The sequence below is a fragment of the Netta rufina genome (genome assembly GCF_964035555.1).
Source record: "Netta rufina genome assembly, chromosome: 2".
Lineage (NCBI taxonomy): Eukaryota > Metazoa > Chordata > Aves > Anseriformes > Anatidae > Netta > Netta rufina.
Window position 1 is genome coordinate 142,662,548 of NC_140124.1, and position 22,558 is coordinate 142,685,105.

Consider the following 22,558-nt stretch of genomic DNA (forward strand, 5'->3'; position numbering starts at 1 on the left):
CTTTACAAGTACAAATTTCACCATTCATAATCATAAGACGTTTAACAAGCCTTAGGCAGGAAATAACTATTTCTCTCTTACGTGTAAGATCATAGAATTATGGAATCATTAAGGTTGGAAAAGACCTCCAAGATTATTTGGTCTGATCATCACCCTACCACCAGTATCAACCAATATATCTTTTATTCTGTTGTTAGATAGTTTGAATGCCTTCTCCTTTCACTTTTCTTATAAATTCATTTGAAACAGGAAAATTTGACAGTCACATCAACACAGTGTGTAGTGGGAACAAAAAAAAAAAAAAAAAAACAAGTTTAATTATCTCCTAACAGTTGGCCCTAAAAAGAAAAATGAAGGCAAGATGACTACCATCACCTCTGAGGTACACAAAAAGTACTTCACAAAAGTTTAACTAGAATTTCATTCAGGTAGGTCTTTAAGTGGCCATTTGCAAAATAGGAAAAAACTTTCAGATTCTTTGTCAAAGACTTTCTCTACCAAGACATATCTCTGATGTTAAAATATGAAATACTGACCAAAGTAATGATTCTAGAAAGCATGACTGTTAAGAAATACAGTTCATTTATTTTTATTTCTTTGAAAATACTGAGAAATCATTTTTTGTCAGGTAATGTCAGAAATTACATTTCATGTAAAATTACTTATAAAGCTTTCTCTGATGCGTGCTGAGCTTTTTCTGTTTTCAAAACTAGAGAACAAGAGAGACCATAATAACTGACTGCCAGCTAGCACATTCACTTGGGTTGTCATTGTCAATTCTATATTCAGCTTGATTGCAGGGAGAAAAGTAAAAGCAAAACAGATTAAAAAAAAAAAAAAAAAAGTACAAGTTACGTAAAAGAATGAAGTAACACAATTTTTTAAAATTTTTGGTCATCTACCAGATTCTTCTAACACTCACTATCTTCAAGCATTAGGAACTGTCCTGTATATTATATGGAAAATACATCTTTAGAACAAAACTGAATGTAATAAAACCAATTAATTTTAAAATGATAAATCTCCTTTCTCCTTATTTCTTTCTTTTCTCCTTCCCCACTTAGCTGTTTGAGATTTATAAAAATTATAGAAAAATCACATTAATATACAACACAAAGCAAGAACATAGCCCAAGATTCATTCTCTTAATACAGTACAAAATTTGACTATTATTAAATATAAAATATGTATGTTTAATCCTTTTTAGTGTATGATGAGACCAAAACCTTGCCACATAAACCCACTACGATGTTCAACAATCAAATTAAAACAAAGAAAACAATTTGGAAACTTAGATAGCTAAGAGATTAAAATTAATTCAAAACATAAAACAGATCACTGGCAGTGTATGATTCTTTGGAGCCCTTTTAGAAATGTTCTATAAAGCCAGCTAGGAATGAAATTTAAAGCATTTGATAGAAACAAAATACAATTCTATTACATAGTTCTGTTTTTTATTTTTATAGCACTATTACTCACTATTGATTCGGCATGCAACAAAGAGCTAGCATTAAAAGTCTGTATTAAAAATGCTACACCATTCTGAGGACTACTATGGAAGTTTACATCTGCATGTATCAAACATTTGGGGTCATGAAAAATATACTGCAGAAAATACAATATTGTCCATTAGATTCTAATAAAGATTTTATATAATAACATCTGAAACATCTTCTGCAAGTTTTTATTGTGGTTCTGTGTGTGTGTGTGTTGCATTCTTTATTTTTTTTTTTAACATCCCCTCATGTCCTTCACAAAGACCTTCAGTTACATGTGTATGTCAGTATTTGTACAACACAGTATTTACATCAGAAAATTATTTTAAATTACCTTCAATAGTTTTTTTCCCAGATCATCAGAGATGATATGCAGCATCACTTGTACACTTATGTACAGTACAAGTACATTATGTATTTTATGTTCTTTGTATACGAAGAAAAGTTTATATTGCACCATGTAATTTCATATAGAATTCCATTTCAGTTTTTACTGAGAAGTTTAGTTTTGAAAGAACAGCTCAACAACAAAAATGAATTTTCCAAGACATTTTCAGCAAGTTAAGTGTTAGAAAAATGATACAATGGTAGGTTTTATATTTTACCTGAAGTCTGAGCCTATCCGTTTTCCATTCTCAGGTTCTCCAGGATCTGGACACAAATTGGATGCCTGTTTAATACCTCCCTCATTTACTGTAAAACAAAACAAAACAAACAAACAAACAAACAAACAAAATAATACTGTTTTTAGGAAATGCATATTTAAGCAATTAACAAACATGAAAAAGTATATCTATATCTTTTATCATTTAAAACAGATTTTCTACAGAATATGAACATCTACATAATATCTAGTTTCAGTACATAACATTCCTCTCTATCTCAAGCAAAGCATGTATTCCTGTATGTTTAAAAATAATAATGAGTTTTCTATAAATTGTACTACTCAGCTATTTTGTTTGCTTGTAATACTACTGAACCCATATGTAAATACTACTGCTATTCCTTTACAAACATTCACATATAAAAGAGTGTTCATCAAGGCTGTAACATTTTACTCTGAACATAGTTTAATAAATGTCATCTCCACTGAGAGCTGACCTTTTCTCCTTGAACTTGAATGGGTAGGCTCATCCTGACAGAATCATCCTTAATTAAAAATGCAGATACCCCCAGAATGCCAGTTTGATTTGCATACATTTATCTTACAATAAACTAAAACAGATCTTCAGAGAGAAACTTCCTGTGAATCTTTCAATATGTTTTTCCAGAAATTTGTATGTAACCATTTACCCCCATTATATTGCTCCCTCTTCGTTCGTTTTTGCTTTGTGTTTTGCTTTTGTTTGTTTGTTTGTTTTGGTTTAACGCATCATGCACTTTCCCATAATTTCTACAGATTTGTAAAGTATATATTGCAAAAATAAGTTTCAGGCCAAAATAATTATATTCTTCAAAAAGTAGCACAGATTAGTCTGTTTTTATTTGGTAAAATCATGACCCAATAGAAGAATATTCTTTTCAGCAATTCAAGTTGACAAGAAACCAAGGGATTTATACTAAGAGATTGCTTGTTGGATTCATCTCTCTTTCTAGAGAATTACTCCAATGGATTCGCAATATGAGTTTATTAATATTAATTTATTAATATTAGTATCATAACTTTCCGTATAAGAAAAAGTTTGCATAACTAGGTTTATTTTCATATTGTAAAAAATGTAGTTTCTAACTATACTTCTAAAGGCTGTGCATTAAACCTAAGCTTTTCATGATGGCCAGTAACATTCAGAAATATCTGGGGGCCTTCCCTTCGCTGAAATTTGTTGTCTTACACATACACAAATGGAAGAATTGGCTCAGTACTTCAGAGGAAGGCAAAGGCCAAATAAAAATGTTGTAGAGGATTGAAAGGAAAATGTGTCAAGTTAGCACTCTTCTCTAGTCAAAAACTGCCAAGCTCAGTCCTTGTCAACTGGGATCACAGACTTCTGCCCCAGCAGAGCTCTACCAAATTGGTTTTAATAGCAAATAAATGCAACCCCTGTTCATCTGCATCACTATGTTAGGGGACTTCGGATTAGCAGGGCTCTTCCTCAGAGCCATATTATTTTCCATCATTTCTCCCCCAGTATTGTAGATAAAAGCATGGACATAAAAACAAGTTCCCACTACTGTTGGAATGCATGTATTTCTAACAACTGTATATTAAAAATTGTATGTAATCTAATGATTCCTTAAACTGCATTCCACAAAGCCATCTATGAGGAACTTGCTAGGCAACTATTTTGAATTAATTATCTTAGAAATGTCCATTCATTTAAACAGTTTCAAAGCCTGAGAAATTCAGAAACATCACAACCAGCCAGTTAAATATAGACAGAACCTTAAAACTTGAGGTAGATAGAATTCACTGAGCAATTTTCCACAATGCAGGAAGGTAGAGGAATTATGTCTGACAACAAATAGGGAAAAAGATACCTTCTTGGTTTTGTGACTGTCCGTTAACTATCCTAACATTAAACATATGTTAAATATGTAGCTAGAAACTTACTCATGATGTTGGATAATAATAATAATAAAGATTTTATTATTTTTTAATTACTGTTTTGGGACTATATCATAGCATACAGATTTACATATATTATTTTTTTTTTACTATAAACAAAGTAAAATTACCATATTAAACAACTATTTACGTTTATCAGTATTCAAGTTCTAATATTTAAAGTAGTTTTATTTTTATACAATACATTTACCTCTCTTAGGTAACACAGTAAATATAAATATTAAAAAAAAAAATCTATTGGATTTTACAGCACGAGAATTATTATATTCTACAATTTCTACCAAAAATGGTAACTTGAGAAACCATACTGTTTTCTGACATCTTTAATATAAAGACTTATTCTTTAAAATACTCTATGAAATTGATTTAAAAAATATAACTTTTATATTTATTCATATTCTTAAAAACCTAAAGTTTTATTTAAAGAAAATCAATAAAATACTTACAGTAAAAATAAAAAAATAAAAAAAAAATAAAACAACATATATGACAGTAGCAATCCAGAAGAAGGTTCTATGTAGAAGTCATAAAAATGATTTCTCCATCACATTTGGTCCCAAATCAGTAATGCATTTAAGGCCAAATGCAAATCCATTCTGATTTCTGTTCAGTACTTTACAAAAAATATGTACAACTTAAATTTTGAAAGTTTGTATTCAAGTTAATGTTTCCAGACATAATGCTTGATTTTTCAGTCTACTGTAATCCACTTCTCAAATAGCTCCCCAAGACTACCTCTTTATCTATCTGTCTATGTATCTACCTACCTATCTATGTACTTAAACTCCAGATATTCATGTGAGAGTTAGCAGTTTTAGGTTTTCTTTTCATTTAAAGTTAAAGGCAGTTAAAGGCAGAAAAGCATTCATTCATGGTCTGATCATGAAACTGAGAGCAAGAAATCTCAGAGTTCTAATTTAGATTGACCTTTTTTATGTTTTTAATGCAAAATGAAATTCATGCATACTTATTTCAAAATATATCATTATATCAGAAGCTACCATTCTGGCTTCAATATGTGCCAATCAACTATGCTGATGTCATGCTTTTGTTCTTACAGGGTAAACTTGATAACAATAAGCATTTCAACTAAGCATGTGCATAAATGTTTGCAGGATTAGGGACTATCTTTTAAAAATAATTTCTAAATGAAGATAATTACATGGTATGTTAGATAACCGGTACATTAAAAAATAGGAAAAGACATACACATGAGAAATGTTAGATGATTTCTAAAGACTTTTATAATACAATAATTTTACTACTGTAAAATAGGTATTCAATTATGCGTATCTTAGTTCCACTAACAGCTGAATGACCATCATCCTTTTTTTTAAAGACTCTACCTGTCACTGTAATGCAAATAGAGATCCAGCTGAGGTCACACTGGGAATTTTATCTAAATCAAAAGCTAAATACATAGGCTTTTCATGAAGTGCTTTCTCTTCAATTTCACCAACTACGGTGACTAGCTAACCAAATGATAGACTACAATATAAAATCTAGGTTATCTTTTTATGACCAGATTATGATTCACTAAAGGTACAAATCAACAAGGTTTTCACCTTTGCTTGTTATTGATTCATGCAAGTAATCTACTCTGTGTAACAAATAAGCCAGGATATAGAAGTTTTCAGTTTTACATAGACTATCATAACATTAAATAATATACAGTTTATTTAAAATATTTATTAATAACTTTAATAATTAATTTCATTACAATGACTTTTAAATATCACGAATGTCTGGTACTTTACTATAAATATGCAATCTTTATTAATGCTTATATAATGGAATAGTTAATGCTTTGCATAAAACAAATGTATAGAGAAACAATCTGTTTTATCAGCCATTTTACTACTTTCTAATTTGTAACTATGAAAGCACAAATGGACTCTGTCAAGAAGAGACTTTAGTTATATAAACACTATTTCTTTTGCTGTTATTTCTTGTTGTGTAATCACTCTACTTTGCAGTCACACGATATATATATATCAAAGGAACACTTGTTCTTAAGTATCTCAATACATTAGTTTTAAATAAAACAGAAATGTCTTTCAGAACTGTTTAGAAGATGCAGTTTACAGAAAAGTTGAATGTGGCAATAAGCTACATTATAAAGCTGAACAGAAGTATATTTTGCTTTGTTTTTCTAACTTAAGAAAAGATCTTGCTCTGCTTGAAGACAGCTTTATATATATATATAAAAAGTCTGACAGTTTAAAATCCAAAACTGAAAAATACTTTAAAAATATGCCAGTGTGCCCCTACTAAATTTTGGACTCTGAATCAATCATCCTGGGGAAAAAAAAAAAAAAGTTTAAATGTGCCCAGCGTGAGGAGCCTCAAGAGTAAGTCCTTCCACTCCTGTGAAGAATAATGATATGTAGTATAAACAGACATATGCTAATATGCTAAAGCATTTAGTCCATCCTTTAACTGATTACTTCATTTTAAAACATGGTTCTAGTCCAAAAAGGAGTTCTATAAAAATGGCACCTTCTTTTGAAAAAAAAAATATATCCTCTTTTAGGTAATTGTATATAATATCATAGCTGTTTAATTTATGTCAAAAATGGTTTTGCTACTCCTTATGAGTTAATCAGGACTCAGTCCTATAAGATGCTGAGCACTTTCTGTTTCTACTTTCTTTAATTACAATTGAAGCACTAAGCATCTAAGCATCTCCAAATTTTTTAAACTTACAGGTAGTTAATCAGTTCAAAATGTCAAAGTTAATGAAGAAAAAGAGATTTCAGGAAGTGAACTCAAGGGTGTTGCTTGAAAAAGATATTTGCTTGTATGTTTGTAAATGAGAATGGGCTTTGGCTTGCATAGCCTTTTCCTATTAGTACAAGCTTTCAATTAAAATAACGCATCTCCTGATCTCAGCTAAGATTTCAGCTGACAACTGGGAGGCTGAATATTTATTTCTTTATAAACACTTTAATTTTAATGTGAAATTCCTGAGAAAATAACATCATTCCACAACACCAGATTTATAGAAAGTCTGCCTTTAGAGTAGAACCATATTTAAAATTTCACCATGCAGACTGGATGAACAGATTTAAGTTAGTTATACTTTTAGAAATACATAAACAATTTCAAAAACACACAAACACAGCACAAAGTTCACTCTTGCACTAGAAAAAAGTAACAAAAAAGGAGTACACTCACAGATAGAAAACTTGTTGCTGTTGTCTTTCCCTGGAAACAATTTAAATCCTCTAGATTTAAAATCTATGGCCTTTTTCACTAGTTAAAAAACAAACAAACAAACAAAAACACATATCAGGCAATACAGTCTAAAATATTTCATTTCATTTGATAAATTTAATCATGAAACTATATACAAATTAGAGTACCAGCTACCTAGCAAGCTCATATTTTGTACCTATTGTGGAAAACAATTTACTAAAACAAATTGGAGACCAATTTGTGTGCCTAACAAAGGACAGAAGTAAAATCTGTAACTAATTATTTCTCCTGCATAACTGAAAATAAAATGAAGGCCAAAAGTATTTATTTCCATGCACTATTATAAATGTAAAACATTGTCACATATTTATGGAACCTGGGAAATAAATAATAAAAAAAAAAGTTAGATATGTTGCTTGAAAACTGTTGACTCTTATGTGGTGTTTCTACTGTATACAGAAACACTAGTACTTATCTCCTTGACATCAAAAATAAAATAAAATAAATACTATAAAGAATACTTGCCAAAAGAAGTCAGCAACCTTTAAAAATAAAGAAACTCTGAAATTTTTGAAATAGCTGAATTTGGGGGGAAAATTTATTTTATTTTATTTCCAGTAACTGAGTATTTAAGAGGAAACAGTGTCATCCACAACATCTTATTGAAAGCACACTAGAATCAAAATATTTTCCCAAATCTAAATTCCATCAGTGTGCAAGCAATAGAGGATTGTTACTACTTTCTGCATATATTCTGAAAAGGTTTAGTTAGCAGTAGAAATAACATATTTTTATCAACATATTTGCCTGTAACTTCACAGTTCAAAAATTATATTAAAAATCAGTATTACATTTCGTTAAAAAAATAGACAAAGAAACACTGTTACAGCTCACAAAAAAATCCTTCTAAAAGTAGCATACATTCCCAAGATCTACAGACACTCATATCCACCACACGTTGAAGTGTCTCCACTAGTTCTTTTCAAATCTACCTTAGCTATGTCCCTAGCTTTAGTACCAAAAAAAAATTTTTATTCAGGATATATACAGATTTTATTATTCGTGTTAAATTATTTTTCACATAAAAACAGAAACCTTTCATTAAAAGGAAAAAAAAAATCACATTATTTAACCAAACATACAAGGCTAAGGTACTTTTTTAACTAAAGAGAATTGGATATTAAAACTGAAATACAGTTTGCTGCTCTACTGTTGGATCTGCAGCTGCTTCTTTCTCCACTTGAAAATCCTTATTTTCAAAGTGTGATATGGAAGGTAGCTGTCTCGCACCTCACCCCGACTCACCACCGGCTGAACTATATGTGTAAAAGCTTATGTTTTGGACTGTTTTTGTGATAAAGGCAGTTAACTGAGGCAAAACATGTGGTGTTAATGTATTTTTGAAACAAAAAAATAATAATAAAAAGAGAGTAAAACTGAAACAACAGATATAAAAAATTAAGAGAGAATAAAACAGAAACAGAGACTTAAACTTGTTTCTTTCACTCAAGTGCTGTTTTCTCCAATTAACTTTGCCAGTGAATAATGAACCCTATATAAAAGAGGACCTAACTAAAATAATAATTTAAATTTAATATACAGGTTAATATTAGGTACATTATAATCAAGTGACTTCATAGACTACATACATTTACAAGCTATAGGGAAGAGGAAGTTTTATGTTGACTATCAGGAAATAATGCTGTGGAATACAGAGATAAAAGGAATTAGGTCTAAGAGAATTTAACCCCAGAAGACAGACAGTATTCTATCAAAGAATTATTCTGCACCTGTCAAATTATTATAGGAAAATAGTGAATAGTGATATTACTACTTATACAAAGCAAAAATACCAAAGTAGCAAAATAATATTATTAAGTAACAGTAATCATTACCATGCACAAGAGCAGAAAAAAAAATCAGGAAAAAACAACTAGTAAATAAGACACTTTATAGGATAGTTGAGAAGTCATGATAAATATTTTACACTTCCAGCAGAAGAAACTATACTTTCATCTAAGTAAATGAAGGTTTTTATTTCACAATGTAAAATGTAAATTTCCATCATAATGTAACCTACGTACATTCCCAATGGTTCTGGGAAGTAAGTTATTTGCAGGAGTGGAATGTATCTGTTATCAGAAAATACTATTATTATTATTTTAAATAATTGAAGCCTTAAGCAATGCTATAGTCAGTGGAAGTCACAGACATAACTGTACCCTCAAACTGCAAAGCCATACTGAAATAATAACAATCACAAAATCAGGGAATCACAGAATCACACCGTAGTTGAGGTTTGAAGGGAACTCTGGAGATCATCTAGTCCAACCTCCCTATTCAAGCAGGGACACCTAGAGCACACTACCCTAGACTGTGTCCAGGTGGCTTTTGAATATCTCCAGGGAAGGAGAGTCCACAGCCTCTCTGGGCAAACTGTTCCAGTGCTCCGTCAACTTCAGAGTAAATAATTTCTTCCTCATGTTCAAGCAGATCTTACTGTGTCTCATTTTGTGCCTGTCATCTTATTGCTGAGCACGACAGAGGAAAGTCTGGCCCCATCCTCCTGACACCCTTCATATACTTATACTCATTGATAAGATTCCCCTTGAGCCTTCTCTTTTCCAGGCTGAACTGTTCCAACTACCTCAGCTTTACCTCATATGGGAAATGCTCCAGGACCTTTATCATTTTAGTAGCCTTTTGCTGGATTGTTGTACACTGGGGAGCCCAGAATAGGACACAGCACATCAAGGCTGAGTAGTGAGGGAGGATTACCTGCTGGCAATGCTTTTCCTAAAGCATTGGCCTTCATGGCTACAAGTGGACATTGCTGGTTTATGGGCAATTTGTCCACCAGGATTCCCAGGTCCTTCTCTGCATGCTCTCACATAACGTTGGGAGATTTTTAAGATGCTCTTTGTACACATATATGAACCTATGAGTATAGCTGTAAGCTTCTCTAGGCCTTCGAGCATCAATGTAAAATAACTCACGGATCAGACAACACGCCTGGTATTTTTGTAACACCAAAGTAAAATGGGAGTGGGCTTGAATGTATGATCTCAGGTGCTGGGATGGGTTTTAGTTCTAGTATTAGGGAGATGTGTGTCCTTTATTTTTAGAAATCATCATACCAATATGACAAAGACAGAAGACCTTTTCTTTGCTTCTTTTCAACCTCAGTCCTCAAATGGCATATCCACAGTTTACGTACACAAGAAACAGAGTTTACAATATATAAAATGGAACTGTAAAATAGACATGAGGTTCAACAAGACCAAGTGGAATGTGCTGTCAAGGCAACCCAAACATTAATAAAGACTGAGGGATGAAGGGAGAGCAGCCCTATGGAGAAGAACTTAGGAGCAATGCTGGATGAAAACCTCATCATGAGCTGGCAACGTGTGCTTGAAGCACATAAAGCCAGCCACACCCTAAGCTGCATCAAAAGAAGCATGGCCAGCATGTCAAGGGTGGTGATTCCCTGTGCTCTGCTCTAATGAGGCCCTATCAGGAGTACTGCATTCAGCTCTGGGGCCCCTAGCACAGGAGATACATGAGCCTTTTGGAGTGGGTCCAGAGACCATGAAAATGATCAGAGGACTGGAATACCTCTCGTAGGGTAAGGAGGCTGAGGGAGCCGGTGTTGTTCAGCCTGTATAAGAAAAACTCCGGGAAGACCTTATAGTGTCCTTCCAGTACTTAAATGGGGCCTACAAGAAAGACAGGGAGAGACTCTTTATCAGGGAGTTTAGTGATGGGGCAAGGGGTAATGGCTTTAAACTAAAAAAGGGAAGGTTTAGATTAGATATAAGGAAGAAATCGTTCACTATGACAGTGGTGAGGCACTGGAACTAGTTGCCCGGAGAAGCTAAGGGTGCCCCATCCCTGGAAGTGTTCCAGATCAGGCTGGCTGGGGCTTTGAGCAACTTGACTTAGTGGAAGGTGTCCCTGCCAACGTTAGAGGGGTTGGAATTAGATGGTCTTTAAGGTTCCTTCCAACCCAAACCATTCTATGATTTTATAACTATTTGCAACACCTTGCTATGGCTATTAAATAGTACAAGGAAAGCAAGCAACAAGAACTCTGAATGTTCTTTACCCAAAAAGAGGTGAAACATACTTTTATTTTATTTTATTTTTTACTTTTGTTTAAATGCTGATTTATTGAACAGTACTTTAGTAATACAGTGTGAAGGAGCAGCTATAGGAATGTATTTTGTACAAACATGTGCAGTGACTAAAATATGTGTCAGGCTGTATATGCATATACATACATACAACCTAGACACATACAGACAATATATAGACTATGTAATTTTATCTAAAGCTACAGGGTCCAGTGTTTTCTGCAAATACAAAAGATGAAACTGAAGACTTCATTGAGGAAGGAAGGATTTAAAGAGTTCTAAAAATAAAAGAAGTCTGCATGGGAGATGAAATTTTGCATGCCAGATGGGTGATCTGAGATTCTGGTAATAGAGCAAGCTTGTATACACAGCAGTCAATTGACATATAAACTTGAAGAGGTTCAGAATAATTTTGTTGAAGTCTTTGTCCTAAATATCCTCTTATGCAAGATAATGAAGCTTCAGGTACTTTTAGGCAATGTTTTAGACACACTGAAAAAAAATACATTTTTTTTCCTTTTGTAGAAAAGTTACATATAACTGGATATTTATTCATATTCTGTGGCTTGCTGTTTTTTACATTTTTCTATGGAAAGCAACTCATAGGATGAAAACTCCTCAGAACTTATGAGCTACACATTTTGATTAGGTCCTTGAGATTTTTAGAATAGAACCACATGCCTATTTTCTACAAACACTGTCTCAGAAAATAAAAACAAAACAAACAAACAAAAAAAAAAACAACAAAAAACAAACAAACAAAAAAAAAAAAACAAAAAAAAAAAAACAAACAAAAAAAACGAACAAACAACAACAAAAAAAAACAAACACTGATTTCCCAGTTTATTTTTGTCTTTCTATACCATATTTGTCTTAACTGCAGTATGGATGTGTTGAAAAGGATGGAGATCTTTGGAATACTGCCTAAACATCAGAAACAAACAAAGTGTTCCATATGCTTAAGAACACTCTCCATGATTTAACAGAACATGTTGCTGTTGACAGAGAAACAACATAAAACAACATGCTTCTTGAGGAAACTGTTTTATATTTATCTTAGTTAATCAGTATGAGAATCAAGAATTGCAAAGTATTTCTTATTTCTTAATACAGGATGAATGACATGACTAATGGGAATCAGGATGTAGAAAACAGGGAGAAAAACTACTGATAGGTTTCCATTTAAGCTTCAATAAATTAAGTTCCAGATGTCGAAATGGCAACTTAAATTTAAGTGTTGAGTTACACATAAAGCAAAACAGACAAAAAAGGATTCAAGTAATGTGAAGCCAGCAACCAGCTGACTCCATGTTTTTTTCCCTTAATATCTGCATCCCAATTTTTATTTCAAAGGCAGATATACTTTCAAGTATATCTGAAGGAATTGCTGTGTTATGAAGGTACACAGTCTTTCAAAATATTCTAAGACATAGGTCTTAATTCTGTATTCATAGTTAAAAAAACAATAATAAATTTGGAAACAATACCTTAATACTGCCATTTTACACATTTTTACTTTTGATGATACATATACAAAAAATAGGCAAAAGGTTGACCACTAGACTGGTCTCAATTTTCTCTTTGATGACATTTGTCTCAATAGGTCAACAGCTTTTGGAATTCCTGGTTTCCTATTACAGAGACCAAAAATCAAGTCAAGATTTTTAACCATGATTACACATGGTGGTACAAGCTATTCTAAACAAAATATAACTTCCATATAATATTCCAGTGGATTACAGGAAGTAGAAAGTCAGTAGCAATCTCAGAAGCGCTAGGCAGGAAAAAAAGAGGAAAACAAAGAACACAGAGAGTTTGAACTCTCCTTCTAATTATCAATTATACAGCTCTACCAACTTTCTTCAGAGGTTTATCTACTTAGCTTTTAGCCTGTGGTAAAGCCTTGACTCTTTTGAGAGGGATGACATAACCCATGAGCTGGCCTGTCAGACTGATTATGATTTATACTTAGTTTAGATTCATGTCATTCTGATATAAATAACAGTAGAAGATGGAAGTTTGTACCAATACAACAACTTAACTCTGAACTGAACAAAAAAGGCAGAGTAACTATATATATATATATATATATTATATTTTCAAAATGTGGAAACCGATGTTTTAAATTACACTAATATTTAAGATAATATCTGCTATTTATGATATGTAAGGAGATAAAAAACCTTGTGAGAGAGGACTAATCTTGACAATTACTGCATTTAGCACATTTACTCTTTATGCCAGTTCCTATATTAAAAAGCACCTCAGCCAAATAAGAATATATGTACGTATGTTTTAGGGCTGCCTATTATACAATAAAGACTTAGAAATATAATTTCTGTAGGAACCTTGAATACAATAATCTCTCAGACACTAGAAACAAAGCTTACAAACTAAGAGCTATTTCTCATATTTTACAATTCTGGCTCTGCTGAAGAAGTATATCCTGAGAGACATGCACAAGACAAAAACTTCCAGATGGAAAATTTCCTTCTATAATATGGAAGCATCAAGGATAACCATGCAAAATACTCTATTTAAAACACAGACAACTCAAAAATTCATGTATTTGTTTTAGTTATGCAACAGCATTTATGTAGAGAAATTGTCTAACTTGTCTTGTCCATACTTTCTTACTTTTCTACCAAGTACAAAGAACATTTAAAATGTTGAAGACTGAAATTCACCAAAACCAAAAGTTACGCATGTAACAGGCACTCAGGTTGTATTACTACAAGAAACTACACAGAGTAAAAATCATTGGAAACTGAGGACTCTTCCGACCATGTATACTTCTTTCCTCTTTAAAGTAGTTGCTCATAGTAGTTCAAACACCGAAACAGCCCCTTTCCTGTAACTCTCTCACATTAAATTCACTGCACCCCAGCTAATAGAGGAGAACAATACCATATTATCAAAGCCGTATTTCATGACTGCACTTAAATTATTGCCCTCCTTAAATGACATCTGCTGAGATACAATAATATGAAAAGAAAAAAAAAAAAAGGCAATAGACTGCTCATTTGGCTATGCCTATATATGAAGGCAGGGGATGGCAATTCAGGAGAACTATAGAGCTGTTCTCAAGCCATGAAGGGAGGAAATCAGATGGGCCAAGCCCCATCTGGAACTAAATTTGCCTAGTGTAGCATAAGACAATAAAAAATGCTTTTAAAAATACATCAACTGCAAATGAAACCTCGAGGAGTATCTCCATCGTTTATTGAATATCAGGTGAAATGTAGTGATGAAAGATAGGGTACTTAATGTCTTTTTTTAACTCAGTCTTTACAGTAAAACTAATTATTCTCAGGGTGCACAGCCACCTGAGTTGAAAGATGATGACAAGGAACAAGATGAAGACTACTACATAATCAATAACAGTAAGCATATTCTCTGCATTTACGCTATTCAGGAAATAACAAGTAATTAACTGCTTTCTAAAGAGAGAGGAAAATAGTAGTTTTTAATACAGCTTAGAACCAATACAGTTTAGTGCAGAACCACTGATCGCTCCAGAACAGAAAATATTAGATTATGACAGATTTTATTTGCTGCATATACTATTTCTAATGATGGAAACAGGAGTCCAGTATACTCTGGATTTTCCCACATACAGTGCTTATATGCAGATATATCAAATAAATCATACATGATACACTGAATTAGACATATGCTTGGAATTATGTGTTCCAGAAACGTTGGTATACATGCACAGCAGATCTACCAAGCCTTAAACTTGAACTTATTATTCATGCGCAGGTCGTTTTTTTATTTTTTTTTTTTTTTTTGGGGGGGGGGGTATTTGTTTGTTTGTTTTTTTTCATACACTGCATGTTTACTAGGCATGTAACATATATAGTTATCCAGAATTTCCAAACTCTGACTACACAAGTCCTAAATATGAAGATGTCATTGCGATTACAACTTCACCACTTCAAGGGACTGTAAAAGGCAGAAAAAAAAAAAAAAAAAAAAAAAAGAAAAGAAAGGTGAAAGGTGTGTGTGTATGTAGATATTGCAGCCTATTTAGATTTCAGGTGATAGCACTTCAGGCTCCAGAAATCTTTATTTAAAAAAAAAATCCGAACCAAAGTATTGCATAATAAACCATGCACAAACACACTGATGATGTAGCACAATCTTCTAGTCTTTTTGCATCTTGAAGGTTGGCATTAGAGGATGTAAATACAGACTTAAATAAGTAGATAATGATGTGTTTTTTTTTTAATATGAAGAATGATTCAAGATGAGCAATCAGACTGTAAAGTGAACCATCCCCTTTTCACACTATTTTCTTTTCTTTTTTTTTTTTTGAGTGTATTTGTTTCAAGATCACACTATAATTTAAGCACAGTATCTTTGTGCACAATAAAATGACTAAAATAATATCAATTACTTTTTGACTCCTTGCAAAAAGGAGAGACATTTAAACAAAGTTACTGTTCATTACGATATATTAAATGAATAAAATGAGATTTTGAGTCTCTTCCAGGTATATAAATTTTGCTGGCTGAAGATCTGATTTAGTATTACCCCTTCCCACAGTCAAAATGTTTTATCCAGAATGAAAGAAAATATAAATGAAACTGAATGTGTTTTGTTTTGTTTTTTCATAAAATGATGGTTCAACAAACACAATTATATACTTTAGAATCATATGTCTATGGCTTCATTAACCTAATGTGTGCATTTCATGTTTATATTAAAATATAATATATTTTGATTTTACTTTAATACGATACATTTTCATTTTAATAGTGCAAGTTCTCAGTTCATTCTTAATCTACAGATGAAAACCTATGACGATTTTAAGAGAACAGTACTGTGTATTACATTAGCCATGTACAATTTAATATGTACTTGAAAAATTCTCATTGGGTTCTTATCACAGAAAAAATACACTGAAAGGAAAGACTACAACAAAAGGGAAAAAATCTCTTCTCTTGACTTAAAAGTATAACTGCTGAAGAGCTGCTGGAACAATACAATTATTGCAAGTTTTTGCAAAATAGGAACGCTCTCACTTTACTTCCCCTAAAAATTACGAAAATATTTTACTTCTTTAGGTAACTTCCAACAAATACAAAGAACATCTTTGAACAATAATGTAATGTAATTATGATCTGAACTTTATAAACTGTGATAGAACAAGTACTGATAAAAATAAAATGTGTGTGATATATGTTATATAATATAGGTTATTCTATATATTAGTACCGAGCTAAGAATGATGAGGAGGAATGATGAAGAAATAATTTTAAGACTTTGAACATCATAAAAGTTCTGTATAGGGACTACCTTTGGTCAGTTTGGGCCACCTGTCATGGCTGTGCCCTGCCCAGCTTTTTATGTGCACCCCCAGCCTCCTCACTAGCAGGGTGGCATGAGAAGCAAAAAAGTCAAATTTAATTTAGTATAAGCTCTGATCAGCAACAACAATAACAAAGGCGCTATCACCACTATTTTAATCCTAAATACAAAGTCAGTTACAGTGAATAAAATGAACAAAACCAGGACACCATGCCTTTTGTCTATTTTGCATGTCTCCCAATAGATGTGCATCTGGCTACCGTAGTTTTGCTTTGCAGCCTTTCCTGACAGCCCTTGAACTGCACTAGCACAGGCTGCTCTATAAGAGAAGGTTGTTAGTGGCCGCTTTGAATAAGTGTGTGTTAAAAAATGCTACATCTTCATTTTTAGTATTTTGTAGTTATTTTAGAGCAATAATAAATAGATTCAGAAGATTTTTTTTCTCTCCTTTTTCTTCCTTCTAATCACACTAGACTTAACTATTGGATGAAAACTGATCTCCTTTCCAAAGATGACTTTGAAGTTGGAAGATGTAAAGAAGCTTAAATCACCATTATCAGTTTTTAATCTAAGAAAAATATTTAAATTAACAAACCATGGATTATAGATTTCATCCAGCAAACAGATGTCTATTTATCTCAATGAACACATTAAAGAGGTATTTCCAAACACTTTATGAAAAGTTAAACAAATATAGTTATGCTAATGAGAATTTCTTGTGACTTTATGAACTACTGCCACTTCGAAGACACAGAGTACACAAACCTTATGTATGAGTATTCTTATACAAATACATGAATGCAAAAATCTTACTTTTACTGCAAAATATATTGATTTTCTTCACATTCACATTATTATAGTTGTGGGTTTCACTCATCACACACACTAAAGAAAAAACCTGCAAACATATGCAGTGGTTGCTTACATGACTCTATTAAAAATCTTTAACAGCTCTTCGTAAAATCTCTGCTTCCCTGCTCCTCACTTTCTTTTTCTTCTTCTAAAGAAGAAAATCTCATAAAATGTAGGATGTAGGAATATATTTTCTATCAAATCTTTAAAAAGCTTACATCAAATAATCACAGAGCAGTGCTACGATTTTACTGAATCTTTCAAAAAAAAAAAAAAAAAATCAAGACAGTCAAATAACTCCCTCTTTGGTAAATAAACTGATTGAAGAGAGTTTCATTAGCACCCAATTTAATTCCTCTTTCATTTTCTCTTATATTTTGTGTGTACTCACTTTATGACTCTCTTTTACTTTAGAACAAGTTTTAAACTAATCTTGTCTCCTACCTTCAGACACTCTCCTGCAACACAGCACAAAAAGAAATCCAGGATTAATGGGGAACATCCAGCAGCAAAGGTCTTTTTTGTTTTGCTTTTTGTTTACCCCTCGCTGAATCATTTTTTCCTGGTTATAACTATGATACTACAAAGTCAGATATCAAAAAGTTTAAGGCAAGGTGTGATAGTTAAGAGTTCTAAAAGAAGAAAGTGGCAAGGACAGAAATGAAAAAGCTTTTTTTTTTTTTTTTTTTTATAAAGGAAAAAATGCTTAAAAAGTAGGGAAATAAAAGAGAATGAAGACATCAGTAAAATGAATAAAATAAACTCTCAGAGGTATTTAATGAAGATGAATGTGTACTCCTGTATTTAAAATGAGCGTGTATCTTTAGACAGTCCAAACATGCTATGAAAGCACTCACTAAGAAAAGTTATAAAATATTGCTCATTATGTTTGCATACATTGGAATAAAAATTCTACTGTGCTAAGAAAGAGAAGATCAACCTAATATGAATTCTAAAACAATTCAGTAGCATCAACTACATTACTAAACTGAATTCTTAGTTTAATGAGACACAGATTATACAAAAGAACAAAATGTCAGATTATCCCCCATTAATGTAGTTATGACCAAGCTCACAGTACTTAAATACTTCAACAGAAAATAAACAAGATAAAAATCACATTTAATTTCCTTCCTGACTTCACACCTGAATAAGACAGATCATAGTAAAAACTGTGATGTAATAACCATATGAGCTTCCTCCCACCCCATTTTGAAATAGAGGAAGCAATACACTTTCCTGAGCTTGAATTCTTGGTTCATGAGAACTTAAGATCAAAAAGATTGTTTTTCTTCTAGCTGTAGCATCTAAATATATTCTTCGTTGGCTAATCAACCTGTAAAATCAACCTGTCTTGAAAGCAAGATTTTCACCTCCTCCTTCCAGAAGAGTTTCTCACTCCAATAAGAAGAATTCTTCTCACACTTCACCCTAATATACCTGTTTATATCTTATATACTTATTTGTCTTTACATTCCCTACATATTTGCATTCACTTCCTGAAATACTTATCCCTTCATCATTACATTTTCTTTTGTAAGGTCAGATGCTCAGAACAATATAATAGCAGTATAGTACTTTTATTTATCTGATTCAGTCTGAATTCCTTTTGATGAAGGAACTGTAATCATGTACAATATTCCTCACAAGATCTCACTGTCACCTTATTATTTATATTTGCACTGCCCTATCACTTGTGGAAATATTTCAGAGAAAGCTACTGGGTTTCCTTTTTCATCTTTTAAGTAGTTGTAATAAAAATTCTCTCTTCTTCTGTCATTTCCAGCTTACAATCAAAGAGAAGAAATTCTTCAACCATCCTTTGACACCAACTACGATTATTTCTGAAGTCCAGATAGTAAGTGTGGTAGACTAATTTTGATCTAGTAGATTAACTTTAGACAGATAGAGACCTCTAGTTTTCTCTTTCATAAAAAGAACACAAAAGTCAGTTTAATAATAAAAATAATGTTGTTTACCATTTCTGGAAGAACTTATTCACAGAACAATACAACAGAGTCCAACATTAGGACTCATTCTATAGTTAATATTTTCCATCGATGACAATATAATAAAGTATGGCACTATTTTGATCTAACTAGCAACATTCTAAAAACAGTCTATGGTAAAAACTACATGTACAGTAAATTTTTAACAAATCATGTATGTGCATGTTTCAAATGGTAAGTTTTAGTAAATTGTATTTAGTATATTAAATCTTTATCTTTTCAAGCATAAATTACCTTGCATAGGTTTGGAAGCAAAATTTTTGAGTTATGCTCAAGAACACGGGAAAAAAATAGATTTCCAGAATATAACCTAATTTTTAATATCTGTTAAGTACAGAAAGAATTAAAAAAGGAATTTACATAAACTTTTTAAGCAGGTCTAACAAATAGTTACATAGGAAATTTAAATACGCAGAGCAAGACAACTGGTTGGATATTTTTGTAATGTTTTCATTGTCAAAGAGAAGCTAAAATGTTTCAGTAGAAACTCACATGAAACTCTATAGAAATACCTGTGGAATATCTCCCCAACATGGAAATTACTTCCTGTGAAGAAACTGTAGTCACACATTCACAACCATTCCTTCAAAACATGTCTGTGTAATGAGAAATTTTGTATAGTAGACCATAACAGGTTAATTAGTCAATCTGATACATTTTCATGGCTACTGTAAGCGTACTATCAAAAATTGGTGATTACCAAGCAAAAACATTTTTTTTCCTCAGTATATGAATATCCACTCTACTATCGGATGTATACTGTGATGTGGGTATAACACAATAAAATTATGTTTAGAAGATGTCTAACAAACACTAACAAAATCAAGACTATAAACATGCCATGAGGGAAATAAACTGCAGACACAGCTAGGTAAGGACTTCGTTCTCTAGGAGAGTGTATACAGTATTGATCTCATCTGTACATGTGCTGCAGTTTAATATTTGGATAAAATAATAATATAAAAAACAACCAACCAAAAAAAAACCCATAGCATTAGCTTAGCAAAATCTTGTCCCGTGTTGTCATCCCCTCCCCAGCCCCCCCCGGGACCACCCGCAGTGTAAAATTTTGTACTTTAACATGGCAATGTAATTCAGAAGAGCCTTATATATATGTTAGATTAAAGGACAGGTCAGAGGAGAAAAGGACAGTGAAACAACAGTGGAGAGGACATTGTAGTACAATGACTACAAACAAGTGATAGAAGACACTGTATGTATTTCACAGTCACTGCCAAACCTAACCACCAAATTACTATACTCTTATATCCATGAATTAGAAGAGATTATTACAGACCTTCAGATACTCTTTCATAACTGAAAATAAGACTGTTTTCTACTTTTTAAACCTGATCAAAGATATTCTAAACAGAATGCCTAGCCATATTATCTGTAGAAACCAAACTCTTAATTTCTATCAACTGATAACCACAAAAAAAAATTTGTATTGATAGAAATTAAAACAATTAAGAGACAAAGCTATTTCATGATTTGTTTCGCATGCAAACCAAATCAAATACAGTTCTTGTTTTTTATAACCTACTTAATTTACATAATGTTTTAAAATTCTGTACAACTGCAGCTGTGTCAATAGGTCTTAGTAGATGAAGCTACAGTCATTTATGCAAGGTGACTATCTGATCCAGTAGGATAACAGATTCCACTCTAAAGTTGTCTTTACAAAACATTGACCATATAAAAAGACATCTACAAATTGCTTGTGCTATAAAAGCTCTTGCTTTTCAATATTTTTGTGTTTGCAAGTTCTTCAGGTACAATAGCTTTACATGAAACAATGGACTAGCATAAAATAACAAATAATAATACGTAATAAATTTTATTCAATAACATTAACCTGCACCATTAACATCTGTAAATGACAAAAAAAAAAAAGACAATCCAATTTGTTTCTGAATGTCTCTGGTGGTTAAATTAAGACATTCAAGCACTGCTGTTACTCAGATTTAATTTTCATATTGCCTTTTACCTTTAAGTGAAATAAATCTTGCTTTGTGTAGGCTCCAAGTGTTCATTATTAGTACTTTTGCATGTGGATTAAATCATCTGAATATAGGAATATAGCAAAACTTTAGATTTAATAATAACTTAATACTCTCCACTGAATGCCTTACTGTACAGTCACTAATGTCCATTCACTGATTTCATGATTTCATATTTGATAGAATAAAAATGCGTACATATTTAAAAAAGCCAAACCTTTGCTGAAGATGTTATCAGAACGGAGATGGATACATCTACACCACTGGTTAGTTTAGAACAAAACAGCTATTTACAAAGTACAGTTTTGTTGTTTAATTGCTTATTTCTAAACATATATGTAGCACAGAATAATGTTTTTATCTCAACTTTTATCTCACACTAGCTTTGACAACGAAACACAACGATATAAATTATAAAGTGAAAATTCCTTGCTCTTCCCTCCCCCCTTTTTTTTCCTATAATTTAAATTAATTTAAATTACAATGACAATTTTACTTACATTTTTTCATCTGTCTGCCCTCATCAGAACTCACTTTTTAGTAGATTTAATTCCTTTCCCATTTGGTTTAATCACACTTCTGGAATGTATACCTGACCTTTCATTTTTGATTTATACAGAATATTTTTCCATAACTACATGGGCACAAATAAAATAATATCCAATACCTCTATGAGTAACAACTGCAAGTTCTTTAGTTCTTTCTATCTGCTCAGCTTTTCTTGGTCGTCTTCTTGTGCTTTGTATGTTTGCTTGATGAAGGGAGAATTCTTCTTTGGAAGAGGCGGATTCCAGAATTGATTTTCTTATATTCATAGCTTGCACTTGTTGCTCTTCAGAAGGTTGTCTATGGGTGGATACAGTAACATCTGCAGATGTGCTAGCAACAGTAATAGCACCAGTTGTGACCGCAATAGGCTCCTCTAACTCACCAGTGGAGGCAGTTTTGATCAAAGTGGAAGAACCTGTGGGACACACAGTAGCACTGGATG

At 32.2% G+C, this 22,558-nt stretch overlaps 1 protein-coding gene across 3 annotated transcripts in view; it reads right to left on the reverse strand.

The window, feature by feature from the left end:
- The window catches only part of CSMD3 (CUB and Sushi multiple domains 3), a gene marked incomplete at both ends in the record, with an annotated part of 670,606 nt that overhangs the window by 394,253 nt on the left and 253,795 nt on the right, over positions 1–22,558 (reverse strand). Inside the window, 3 exons of one of the 3 annotated variants that reach the window (XM_084281279.1) lie at positions 2,102–2,189; positions 7,240–7,317; positions 22,235–22,531. In XM_084281279.1, the coding sequence (XP_084137405.1) occupies positions 2,102–2,189; positions 7,240–7,317; positions 22,235–22,531 (463 nt within the window). The remainder of the gene's footprint in view (positions 1–2,101; positions 2,190–7,239; positions 7,318–22,234; positions 22,532–22,558) is intronic. The other 2 variants (XM_084281280.1, XM_084281281.1) reach the window with 2 other exon arrangements.